Source organism: Vigna radiata, chromosome 8, assembly GCF_000741045.1.
Source record: "Vigna radiata var. radiata cultivar VC1973A chromosome 8, Vradiata_ver6, whole genome shotgun sequence".
NCBI lineage: Eukaryota > Viridiplantae > Streptophyta > Magnoliopsida > Fabales > Fabaceae > Vigna > Vigna radiata.
This window is the reverse complement of record NC_028358.1, coordinates 29,493,988-29,506,784: the sequence shown is the minus strand read 5'-3', so window position 1 is coordinate 29,506,784 and position 12,797 is coordinate 29,493,988. Positions and strand designations below refer to the sequence as shown.

Here is a 12,797-nt window from a genome sequence, read left to right as displayed (position 1 = left end):
TAAAAAAAAAATCCAAAAAAATTGGGGGGGTGGGGGTTGGAATTGGGGAGGTACAGGGAGTAACTCCCCCTGAGACTCCATCCACTAAACGATCAATGCTGGGAAGAGGATACGAATCCTTAGGGCATGCTTTATTCAAATATGTGAAATCGACACACATTCGCCACTGACCGCTCGCTTTTTTAACCATGACGACATTTGCCTACCAGGTCGTATAAGGAATCTCCCTAATGAATTTCGCTTTGGTTAATTTATTGACTTCTTCCTGTATGGCGTTTCTTTTTTCGTCGCCAAATCTGCGTTTCTTCTGTGCCACTGGCCGGGCTTCCTTGAAAATGGATAATTTATGTGTCATGACGCTCGGGTGTACCCGGGCATATCAGCTGCACTCCATGCCAACAGCTTAGAGTTGGTGCGTAGTAACTCCGTCAAATTTCGCTCGTCCCCCAGTTGTAGTTCTGCGCTGATGGTGGTGGTTTGGTCCTCACTTCGCCCTAATACGAACGTCTTCACATCACCCTGAGGTTCCATCCGATAATCCGTGTTTGTTCTGGGGTCCAAGTCAACAAGTGTGGTTTCGGGTCGCCTGACTTTGTTCTGAGGGACGAGCGGCGTTAATTTTAGCCTGGTGACGTAATATTGTCGAGCTGTCTTTTGGTCCGCTTTTACTGTGCAGATGCTCCCTTTTTCAGACGGAAACTTCATCGCCAGGTGAGGCGTGGATACGATCGCTCGAAAAGCATTCAGGCAGGGTCGTCCGAGGAGAGCGTTATAAGCCGTATTTGCTTCCACCAACAAAAACCGTATGCGTAACTCTTTTGAACGTTCTCCTGTACCCAGTTGTGTTCTCAGATCCAAGTATTCCCGAGTATCTACCCTTTCCTTGGCGAAACCTAATATCTGCTCATTAAAAGGGGCGACGACATCCTCTAGGAATTCCATTTTCTGGAAGGTGGACCAGTAGAGAATGTTGACCGAGCTTCCTTGGTCAATCAGTACTTTGCTAACATCATATTGGGTTATCCGTGCAGTAATGACCATAGGGTCATCCTGGTCGGGATCTGGTGCATGGAAATCTGCGTTGGTGAACGTGATGTCTGGCATAGACAAATGGCGATGGCTTACATTGTGGACGCTTTGCAGGTTTCGCAGGTGTCTTTTCCGGGAGGACGATGACGCCCCACCACCGGCGAACCTTCTAGAGGTCGTGTCAATACGACCTCTTGCTGGTTTGTCTTGATCCCTTCTTCGGGAATGGCTTCTCGACTGATCTCTTGGTCGAACGTTCCTCTTCGGACTTCTTCGACGGGGCTCCTTCCTAGGGGAGTGTCTGGTTCTGTATGTTTCTTCTCGTACGAACTCGTGGAGGTATCCCGCACGGATAAGTCTTTCCAGTTCATCCTTCAATCCTTGACAGCTTTCAGTAGTGTGCCCCTTATTATTATGGTACCTGCAAACTTTGGTAGGGTCTGCATTTGCGGGCGTATTTAGTCTACGTACGAAGATGAGGTTGGCCTGTAGGGCTTTGTCAAATATTCTCTCTCTTGGTGTGTTGAGATTGGTGTAATGGTCATAGCAGGGCCCTAACGGTTCTGGCAGGTTCGTTCGTGTGACCTTCTGTGGTGGGCCTCTTTCACGAGTGTGCCTTGCCTCTTTTCTGACCTCATTCACCGGATTTTCTGAAGCCTGTTTCTTACGAAAGATTGTCTGATCCTCCATCTTGATGTATTCGGTCAATCTTTCCTGGAGCTCTTCCATTGTTTTAGGTTGTCGAGCGTATAGGTGCTCCGAGACATATCCCGACTTTATACAGTTGGGGAGATTGCCGATAATGAAATCATGGTTTACACCCTTGGCTCGTCTCGTTGCTTCATTGTATCGTTGCACGAACGCTCTTAGAGTCTCATCTTTGCCTTGTTTTATATTAACGAGATCCGTAGGGGTTACCTCATCTTTTCGGTTGATGGCATATTGCTTTTTGAATAGAGTGATGACAGTGCGGAAATTGTCGATTGAATTAGGGGGAAGGGTATAATACCATTCCAGAGCTTCGCCTTTCAAAGACTGGGAGAAGGCTCTGCATTTGACAGGATTGCTTTTGGAGTAGTAAGCCATGGAGTCAATGAAGTTTCTGATGTGGTGCTCGGGGTCAGAAGTACCGTCAAATCTCTCGATTGAGGGAGGAGGTCTATCGGGCATTTGGGCTTGCATGATAGCATTAGTGAAAGGTAATAGATTAGGAGACCGATCGTTGCGTGGAGGCGTATGTCCGCCATGTTCGTCATTCTGGCTTCCTTGGGTCTCGGACATCTCATGATTGACATGTCGCGCCTTCAGCTGGGTGATTTCTTCGTTTTGTTTACGTTGCATCTCCTGTTGCTGCCGTATAACTTGGGCCTGCTCCTCCATTCGTTTAGCCTAGGTTTGTTGGAATTCCTGTTGCTGTTGTATAGTACGGGCTTGCTCTTCCAATTGTGCTCGCAATTCTCGAATCACATCTGTTTGGTTGGGGATCTTCATGCTCCTCGTGGTCACCATTGGGTTTCTTCAAGTCTCGGCCCCACGGTGGGCGCCAAAATGTTTCGGTGGATAATTTTGGGACCGAGACACTGACCTGAGTTCTGCTGTATCGTTGTCTTTCTTTGCTCCGGGTCGCACGTCCTTTCAACCGTCGGTCGCACTCCAATCTCTGAACGAAGGGGGGAGGTACCTGCACAGGCACTCCGACGCTCAAATTAGACGTCTGTAGTAGGAGGTTCTCGTCTCTCAACAAGGCAATGCTCAGAGTGAGAAAATTTAATAGAGATTGTGGTGACTGTAAGCATACCTTGTTTGAAGTCCTTGGTTCTTTATTTATAGACCTGAGTCGATATAAGATAAACAGAATATAAACAGAACAAGATATTAACAACTTACTTGATTTTAGATAGTAACTTCTTTATCTTTATCGTTAGATATTATTCGATATTATTTAATTCCCAGTGTCTTCAAAAATATATTTTATATTAGTGGGATGGGCTATGAGCCCAGTAATATTAGGTCCAATAAGGCCCAATTGCGGTCTTAGTAACCGGTCGTTCGCCTGTCGTAACCGCTCGGTGATCGAACGTATCCCGTACAATTTCTAATATTTATGACATCATTAGCATCAAATGTATAATGTTTTTAAAGTAAAAGCACTTGTACTTTAAAAGTAAAAGTTATTTTCTAAAGTAGAAACTATATACATTTTTATTCTATGGTGTTAACAAATGGGCATTATTTTTGCTTGATGATAAAAATTAATACAAGGTTTTAATATTTTACTGGTCATATATAATATAACTATGTAAATTATATTAGAAAGGTCAAAATAACATGTCAAAACAGGTTCAAAATTTCAGTTCGTCCAACACTTTTTTTTTTTTTTTTATTACGGACGGTCTTTACAAGCCGTCCTCCGTTACCACCCATAATCATATAAAAATATACTGCATGGAGTGATATATAGAAACATGAAATTCATTATTGGGTTTAGGATAGGTCACTTTACCATCCGAAATATATAGGAAAAACATACACAACCGAACTTAATTAACCATGTGTTATCTTAAATACTCTGATATTGTATCAAAGCACGAACAACTATTGCAAGAATACATTATTTCATTAAATTGATAAACATTGGAAAGAACGAAATCAAAGTACAACAAAAAACAATAGTACAGTATAACAATTTATTTATTATATAAGTAATTAGTAGGAGGTCCAGTGCATGGGGGTGATAGAAACATGAAATTGATTATAGTTGCAGAATAAGAAATGATCGAGCTAGCATGTTCCAAGAGAAACTAGTCCTTGCCGTACCATGATTTCCTCTGAAGGTCTTCAATTACTTTGTTATCGAGTTGAAGAGCTCTGGCGAGAACCTCAACANAAATAGGTGGAACAGCTTTAAAGAGAGCGTTTGCAACAATAACAGTTCCTGGATTTTGACTGCTAAGACCAGCAATAGCAACTGCATTTCCATAACCGATATTGAGTTGGAAGTGAACGAGACCAATGGGGAAGACAAAGACATCACCCTTGTTCAAGACTTTGGTGAAAAGCCGATTTCCATCTTGATTTGAGGNTACAAATCCGACATAAAGTGTTCCCTCGAGAACTATAAGGATCTCAGTGGCACGAGGGTGGGTGTGGGGAGGGTTTAAACCCTTTGGTGCAAAATCAATGCGAGCCAAAGATATGCCAAGCGTGTTCAATCCAGGTAGTTGATCAACAGCCACAGGAGTCACCTGTGCATTCAATGGGTTATCGGTGTTCCCAGGTTCCACATGTAAGAAGAAATCTTCAGCTTTCACTGCCTTTGGGTCTTTGCAAAACTCTCCATTCACAAACACTACAAATTGAATTTCTGCTGCGTTATAGCTCTTTGCCAAGTTATTATATTTGTTTTGGCCCTTTCCCCCATCAGAGTGGTATCAGAGCTCTTTGGTTAAGGGGCTGTTTAGTTTGCGTAAATGATGGAGGCACATACAAAATTGATTCCGTTGAATGGAGAAAATTATCACTTATGGAAAGGCAAGATGAAGGACTTGCTATTTGTGAAAAATTTGCATCTTCCTATTTTTACTTCCAATAAGCCGGAATCCAAATCAGATGAAGAATGAGATTTTGAACATCAACAGGCATGTGGATTTATCAGGCAGTTTGTTGATGATAATATTTATAATTTTGTTGCTAATGAGGCACATGCGAGAAGCCTATGGGATAAGCTTGAGTCCTTGTATGCCTCTAAGTCAAGGACTAATAAATTGTACTTGCTGAAAAATTTTGTGGAGTTAAAGTACAAGGAAGGAACTCCTGTTTCAAATCACTTGAGTGAACTTCAAGGACGCAGTGATAAATTAGCATGAGTGGGTATAAAATTTGATGATGATCTATTGAGTTTATTCCTATTAAACTCTTTATCAGATTCATGGGAGACATTTCGGGTTTCCATGATAAGTGCTACCCCTAATGGTGATATTTCTTTGCAAATGGCAAAGAGTGGTGCTCTTAATGAGGAGATGAGAAGGAAGACACATGGTACTTCATCTCATTCAGAAGTGCTTACTACAGAGAGTAGGGGGAGAAGCCAAAAGAAAGAACAAAACAATGGTAGAGATAAAAGCAAGAGCAAGTCCAAGTCTCGGTACAAGAATGTGGAGTGTCACTATTGTCACAAAACAGGGCATATAAAGAAGAAATGTTTTTTGTGGAAGAAAGAGAACAAAGACAAAAAGGGTAAGGAAAGAGAAAAAGATAATGATGATGGTGATCGTGTTACTACTACTACATGTNGTGACCTTGTTTGTCTTCGTGATTATGACACTATTAATCTTGTATCTGATGAAAGCATGTGGATAATTGATAGTGGAGCTACATTGCATGTTACATCTAGGAAGGAGTTCTTCACATCTTATACACCTGGTGATTTTGGAGTATTGAAGATGGGTAATGATGGGGTGTCTAAGGTTATTGGTGTTGGTGATGTTCACTTGCAAACCAACATGGGGATGCAGTTGCTGCTCAGAGGAGTTAAACATGCTCCAGATGTTCGCTTTAACTTGATTTCTATGCAGGTACTTGATGATGGTGGATATGATAACCACTTTGGTTCTGGAAAGTGGAAGCTCACCAAAGGTAACTTGATTGTGGCTAAAAGGGAGAAAAACTCTAAGCTTTACTGGACAAAAGCTTTGGTTGCTAAAGACAGTGTGAATGCCGTGTATATGGAGTCATCTTTGTGGCACAAAAGGCTTGGGCATATCAGTGAAAAGGGACTTAACTGCTTAGCTAAAAAGGATGTTCTCTTAGGATTGAAGAATGTACACTTCAAGAAAAATCGTAGTTACATGCGGTCAAAATCCGTATATAACCACCAAAATCCGTATATAAAATGATCTTACATACGGATTACATACGGACAAAAATCCGTATATAAAAGGGGCGTAGGTAAATCACATACGGATTTTTCCGTATGTAAATCACATACGGATTTTTCCGTATGTAAATTACATACGGATAATCCGTATATAAATTATATACGGATAATCCGTATATAAATTATATACGAAAAAATCCGTATGTAATATCCGTATATAAATTATATACGAAAAATCCGTATGTAATATCCGTATATAATAACTTATTTTCTAAAAAAAAATAAATATTAATTATTTATATATTATCATAAAATTTACACGTTAAAAAATGTTTAAATAATTAATTTAATATAAAATAATTTTTATAACATTAGTATCTTTATATTTAAAACCAAAGTAAAACTAAAAATAACCCTCTTTCAAAAATATAACTCAACCAAATTTTAGATTTTTAACGTGTAACGAAATATTTCAACAACTCCATACCATAACTTGTTATATTCTAACATTAAATTTGAACTTTACAGTATGTCAAGCCATTATGGGCTACATAAATAAAATTGTAGAAATGAATTCCAACAACTATTTATCTAGAAAACAAGATTCTCTCCTATGAAAAAAAATTCTGCACTTTCACGACTTAAAAAATACCTTCTAACAACAAATATATACACTCATATATGTGTATCAGCTACACCGTGCGTCAGCTACACCAAAATATTATTCTTCTTGTCATAATCCTTCTCATCATAATCGAGGTCTCATCTTTAATTCCTACAAAAATATCAAAATAAATTAATTCCTACAAAAATATCTGTAGTGGAGGAGGGTCGGCTGAGTTGGCCGAATCAAGAGTGCTGGAGGAAGACCGGTCGGCCAGGTTGCCAAAGTCACAAGGTCGGCCAGATTGCCAAAGTCACAAGGGGCAAAGGCGTCCCAACACCGGACNGTATGGATCAAGTGGATGTGGGGTCGAGAAAGCATTAAAAGGCTTTGATGGAGATGTAACGGAAGGCATAGCAAATCAATGAAATTAATGGTCAGTTATGAATACATCGTCTATAAATAGGAACAGCAGGACAGGTAAAGTAATCTTGAATCTAATCTAAAATTAGTCCAGTTAACTGATCTACTGTCTGACTTGGGCGTCAGAGTGTTCTTATTGCAGGACCTTCCGGGTGATTCATAAAGACATCTGAAAGACGAACGGGTCGGACGATCGGGAACAGGATCAGAGGGTTGGTTCGGTCTCGGGCTCTAATACCGAAACATTTGGCGCCCACCGTGGGGCCCGGAATCGTGATTTACCCAGAAACGAACACAATGGCCGAGCAGTTGCAGTTGCAGGTTCTGCAGGAGATGCAAAGACAGATGCAGGAGATGAGGGCAGAGATAGCGGCTCTGCGGGCAGAGCGGGAGAACGCGGTGGTAGGAGCTTCGGTGCAGTCGGTGAATGTGTAGACAGTCCACTCTGGGGATAAGGAGGTCAGTCGGCGGCCTTCGGTGGAGGAGGTGGGAGAAGCCGTTGGAGGAGCAATGGTGGGGAGAGGTCGAGGAAGAGGGACTGGCCGGGGGGAGGGGCCAGCAGGGAGAGGAGTCGGTCGGGGGGTTGGACCGAGCGGGAGGGGAGTCGGTAGGGGAGAAGGGTTGAACGGAAGAGGGAGAGGGAGAGACGGCCAAGGAAGGGGAAGGGGCAGAGGTGAGGAAAACATAGGGCGCGACCATGACAATCCGGAGGGGCACAGGGAGCCTGCGCGGCAGAATCCGCAGTTTGAAGAGATTTGGGAGGATGGAGACCAGTTCGACCAGGCCGAGGGGTTGCACCCGTTCACTCAGAATGTTATGGGGGCAGTGATGCCGGAGAATAAGGTTTTCCCGTGGGTCGAGAAGTATGGGGGCACATCAGACCCAGTGAAGCATCTGAGGTCGTTCGTGGATGCCATGGCGGTCTATTCATCCAATGAGTTGGTCTGGTGCAGGGTATTTTCTCTGTCTTTGAAAGATGAGACTTTGGATTGGTTTCACTCATTGCCGCCTCGCAGCATTGACGGGTTCGTTACCCTGAGGCAGCTGTTTAGCCAGCAGTATGCCTCAAACCGTTCGCGAGGTGTGACTTACACGGCCCTTGTCAGGATGAAACAAGGGCGGGAAGAATCACTGAAGGGGTTTATGGAGCGCTTCAACCGAACCGCTCGGCAGGTGCGGAATGTAGACCAACGGCTGATAGTAAGCGCACTCACGACGACGCTTAGGCCCGGCCCTTTCGTGGATTATCTGTATGAGGAAGAACCCCAATCTATGGGTGAGCTGCAGAATAAGCTGGCCGGGTTTATACGAATAGAGGAGGGGAGGTCGTATCGCAACGATCAGGGGGAGGAAGGAGGAACGAGAGAGAAGTCGGGGCGGGACCGAAGAGGAGAGAAACGACCGGTCGACGGGGAGCATAGGATGACGGTGAAGCGGGGGGCGGAAATACAAAGAGCGCAACAGTATTTCCATCGCACTCCGTTGAGTGCCCCGAGGGTGAGAGTCTTGGAAGAAGCCTTAAGGGCTAACCTTTTGACGGTGGCGCGGTCCCCGACCCCTCGGGGAGCGGACGAGAGTAAGCATTGCCGTTATCATCAGAACATGGGACATTCCACATAGGATTGCGTAGCGCTTAGGGACAAGTTAGAGAGTTTGGTACAGGCTGGCCACCTGAGGGAGTTTGTCCGAAGGGAGAATCATAACCCAAGAGGGGCCACGGGAAGACACAAGGGTCAATTATTGGTCGGTCAGAGGGCTCAGCCGACCGCCGAAAGGACGGAGGGCGAGGGAAGCGGAGACAGGCCTTTGAGGGGAGTAATAAACACCATTTCAGGCGGATTTGCCGGAGGAGGGGCGTCCTCGGCCGCCCGAAAGCGACATCTGAGGAACCTACATAGCGTGAACAAGGTGGGGATCGGCAGAAGAACCATGCCGACCATAACATTCTCGGATGAGGATTTCCATGCGCCGGACTCGGACCAGGACGACCCCATGGTCATAACGGCCATCATCGCTCGGTACAGTGTGGGAAAGGTGCTGGTCGATCAGGGGAGTTCGGCCAATATCCTATACTGGAAGACCTTCCAGCAAATGGAAATACCGGATGAGTCCATCATGCCGTTTAACGAGTAGATCTTGGGATTCGCAGGAGAACGGGTTGACACAAGGGGGTACGTGGATTTAAAGGTAAGCTTGGGGGCGGAGATGGGGGCGAAAGAGCTAAGAGTGTGTTTCCTCCTGGTAGAGGCGGACACTTCTTACAACGTGTTGTTGGGACGGCCATGTCTCAACGCGTTTGGAGCAATAGTGTCTACCCCGCACTTAGCAATGAAGTATCCGGCAGACGACGACACAATCCAGACGATCCGAGCCGATCAGAGGGTAGCTAGGGAGTGTTATGCAGCGGGGTTAAGAGTGCAACCCCCAAGACATAGGGTATGCGAGACCCGAGCGGTTATATCGGCAGCAAAATTGGACCCAAGAGAAGACACCACCGACCGGGTGGAACCGATGGGAGAAGTCCAGCCATGTCTCCTGGAAAATGAGGACCGGGTGACAATGGTTGGTAAGGACCTTCAGGAGGACGAGAGGCGAAGGTTGGAGGAGGTGCTGGTAGAGAGCAAGGACCTATTCGCCTGGACTGCGTCAGACATGCCAGGAATCCATCCTGACGTTATTTCACACAGGCTGTCCGTATTTCGAGATGCCCGACCGGTATCACAGAAGAAAAGGAGGTTAGGCATGGAGAAGAGAAGGGCGGTAGGTGAGGAGGTGGGGAAGTTAATCGAGGCCGGGTTCATCAGAGAAGTCAAGTATACTACTTGGTTGGCCAACGTAGTCATGGTTAAGAAATCCAGCGGTAAGTGGAGAATGTGCATTGACTTTACCGATCTGAACAAAGCTTGCCCGAAGGATACATACCCCCTGCCGAACATCGACGCGTTAGTGGACGGAGTGTCAGGGTATGAGGTGATGAGTTTCTTGGATGCCTATTCGGGATACAATCAGATACCTATGTACCGGCCGGACAGCGACAAAACCGCCTTCATTACCGAGCAGGGAACCTTCTGTTACGAGGTCATGCCTTTCGGACTGAAGAATGCGGGGGCTACGTACCAGAGGCTAATGGACAAAGTCTTCCAAGGGCAAATAGGCAGGTGCATGGAAGTGTACGTTGATGATATGGTGGTTAGGAGCCGGTCGGTTGAGGAGCATCTATCGGATTTGAAAGAAGTCATGGGGCAACTTCGAAAGTTCGATATGCGTTTAAACCCTGCTAAGTGTACCTTCGGGGTAAGGGCCGGGAAATTTCTGGGCTACATGTTGACCGCTCGGGGAATTGAAGCAAATCCCGACAAGTGTAAGGCGGTGTTGGAAATGAGAAGTCCCCAGACGGTGAAAGAAGTACAGAGGTTGGTAGGGCGGTTGACGTCGCTGTCACGATTCCTCCCTCATCTGGCTGGTCGGTCAAAGCCGATCGTCCGGGCTATGAAGAAGACCGCGCAGGGATGTTGGGACGGGGAGAGCGAGGAGGCTTTCAGGCGTATAAAAGAAGTTCTTACCCAACCCCCCGTAATGGGCCGGCCGGAGCCTGGTCACGAACTGCAAGTATACTTGGCGGTTTCGGAGGGAGCCATTAGCGCAGCCTTGATACAGGAAGTTCCACAATTCAAACTGGTATATTTCGTTAGCAGAAGCTTGAAGGAGGCAGAGGTAAGGTACCAACAGTTGGAGAAGGTGGCCCTGTCCCTAATTTATGCCGCTCGGCGGTTGCGGCCATATTTCCAAGGTTTCCAGGTCGTGGTGCGAACGGATTACCCGATAGCTAAGATCCTACGAAAACCAGATTTAGCGGGTCGGATGATAGGATGGTCGGTAGAGCTGTCGGAGTTCGGTTTGAAGTACGAACCGCGGGGGTCGGTGCGAGGTCAACACTTAGCAGATTTTGTTGTCGATCTGCTCCCTGAAGAAGAGGAGTTCTGCTGGAAGCTTTCTGTTGATGGTTCGTCTAGCCGTAGGGGAGGAGGAGCGGGGGTGGTCTTAGAAGGACCCAGTGGGATACTGGTGGAGCAATCGTTGATGTTCCAGTTCAAAGTCAGCAACAACCAAGCCGAGTATGAGGCTCTGCTGGCCGGGATGGAGCTGGCCAAGGACCTGGGGGTAGGTCAGTTGGAATGTCGAACAGATTCCCAACTGGTCGAAGGGCAGATAAATGGGAATTTTCAGGTGAAGGATGACCTCTTGTTACAGTATTTTCACAAGGCTAAGCAATTGGCCTCGGGCTTCAAGGAGTTCACTTTGCGGCACATTCCCCGGTCGGAAAACATCAGAGCAGACTTACTTTCGAAGCTGGCCGGCGGAGTCACGAAAGGAGGATTGTCTTCAGTGATCAAACAGGTAATAACCAAGCCGACAATAGAATGTTGCGTCGTCGCTACCGGGCGAATAGTGAATACCTGGAAGGACGACATAGTGCAGCTGATTCGGAAGCAAGATAATGGGGAAACCTTGAATACCGAGGAAACCAAGAAGATTGCTCGGTATTGCCTGATCGGTGATGACCTCTACCGAAGGGGCTATGTTACGCCTCTACTGAAGTGTCTGCTAGAAAGGGAAGCGAAATATGTAATGAAGGAATTGCATGAGGGGGTATGCGGGAGACATACGGGTGGACGAACGTTGCGGGCAAGAGTGTTAAGGGCGGGATTTTTCTGGCCATCGTTAGAGAAGGATTGCATGGCGTTCGTCCAAAAATGCGAAGCCTGCCAGAAGCACGAGAATGTTTTCCATGGGCCAGCGGTGGAGTTGCAAGGTATCGTGTCCCCCTAGCCGTTCGCCCAGTGGGGAATGGACATTGTTGGACCCCTGCCTACCGGGCGGTCACAGATGAGATTCTTGCTAGTGGCAGTGGACTACTTCACTAAATGGGTAGAGGCTGAACCGTTGGCAAAGATTTCTGCCACCCAAGTCCAGAAGTTTGTATGGAAGATCATTTGCCGGTTCGGGCTGCCCAAAACAGTCATTACGGATAACGGCCGGCAGTTCATAGATAAGAAATTGAAAGCTTTTTATCAAGAGTGGGGCATAGCTCATGTCACCAGTTCGGTTGAGCACCCCCAGACGAACGGCCAAGCAGAGGCAATGAATAAGATAATCATACAAGAATTGAAGAGAAGGTTGGGCGAGGCAAAAGGTGCTTGGGTTGATGAGCTACCGTCGGTCCTATGGGGGTACCGATGTTCCCCCCACGGTGCAACAGGAGAGTCCCCGTTCAACCTGACCTACGGGACGGACGCAATGATGCCGGTCGAAGTAGGCGGGGAAACACTGAGAAGACAGGTGAACGACGCGGGGGCAAATGAAGAAGGCTTGAGGGGAAACCTGGACGTGTTACAAGAAAGAAGGGAAACTGCAGCAGTCCGGGCAGAAGCGCTGAAAAGGTTGGTTGCACGAAGATACAACACCAAGGTGCGGCCAAGGCTTTTGGTAAAAGGTGATCTTGTCTGGAGGAAGGTCGGGGAAGCTCGAAGGGAGAAGGTTCATGGAAAGCTGGCGGCCAGTTGGGAGGGGCCATTCAGAATAAGTGAAAGTTTGAATAATGGGGCTTACCGGTTAGAGCGTCTGGACGGGAAGCCAATTCCAAATACATGGAATATATCTCATCTCAAATTGTACTTCAGTTAAAATTTTTTCTTTTTGTACCACAATAAAGCATGTACTTACTGAGTTATAAGTCAAATGATACGAGGCATTTCATTATTACTTGATTGTGACTTCCCGTTCGGCGGATAAGGAGGGAGTAGGAGGGACGTTCCGGCGTTCCTCCCGATCGGTAGGATAAGGAGGGGAAACGCTCCGGCGTAT

At 46.2% G+C, this 12,797-nt stretch overlaps 3 protein-coding genes across 3 annotated transcripts; 1 reads left to right on the top strand and 2 right to left on the bottom strand.

Annotated features, from left to right (window-relative positions):
- Positions 1-351: 351 nt before the first annotated feature.
- Positions 352-2,409, bottom strand: LOC106770485. The gene has a single exon (XM_014656291.1). It carries the CDS (start codon positions 2,407-2,409, stop codon positions 352-354), a length of 2,058 nt encoding a protein of 685 aa, XP_014511777.1.
- Positions 2,410-3,657: 1,248 nt separating this feature from the next.
- LOC106770484 (germin-like protein subfamily 1 member 14) lies at positions 3,658-4,671 on the bottom strand. The gene is made up of 2 exons (XM_014656290.2): positions 4,660-4,671; positions 3,658-4,439 (listed from the first exon to the last, which is right to left on the bottom strand). Exons 1-2 carry the CDS (start codon positions 4,669-4,671, stop codon positions 3,831-3,833), a joined length of 621 nt encoding a protein of 206 aa, XP_014511776.1. The 3' UTR covers positions 3,658-3,830.
- A 2,771-nt stretch (positions 4,672-7,442) lies between these two features.
- Positions 7,443-9,065, top strand: LOC106770483. Its single transcript, XM_014656289.1, has 2 exons — positions 7,443-8,429; positions 8,553-9,065. Exons 1-2 carry the CDS (start codon positions 7,443-7,445, stop codon positions 9,063-9,065), a joined length of 1,500 nt encoding a protein of 499 aa, XP_014511775.1.
- Positions 9,066-12,797: the final 3,732 nt, after the last annotated feature.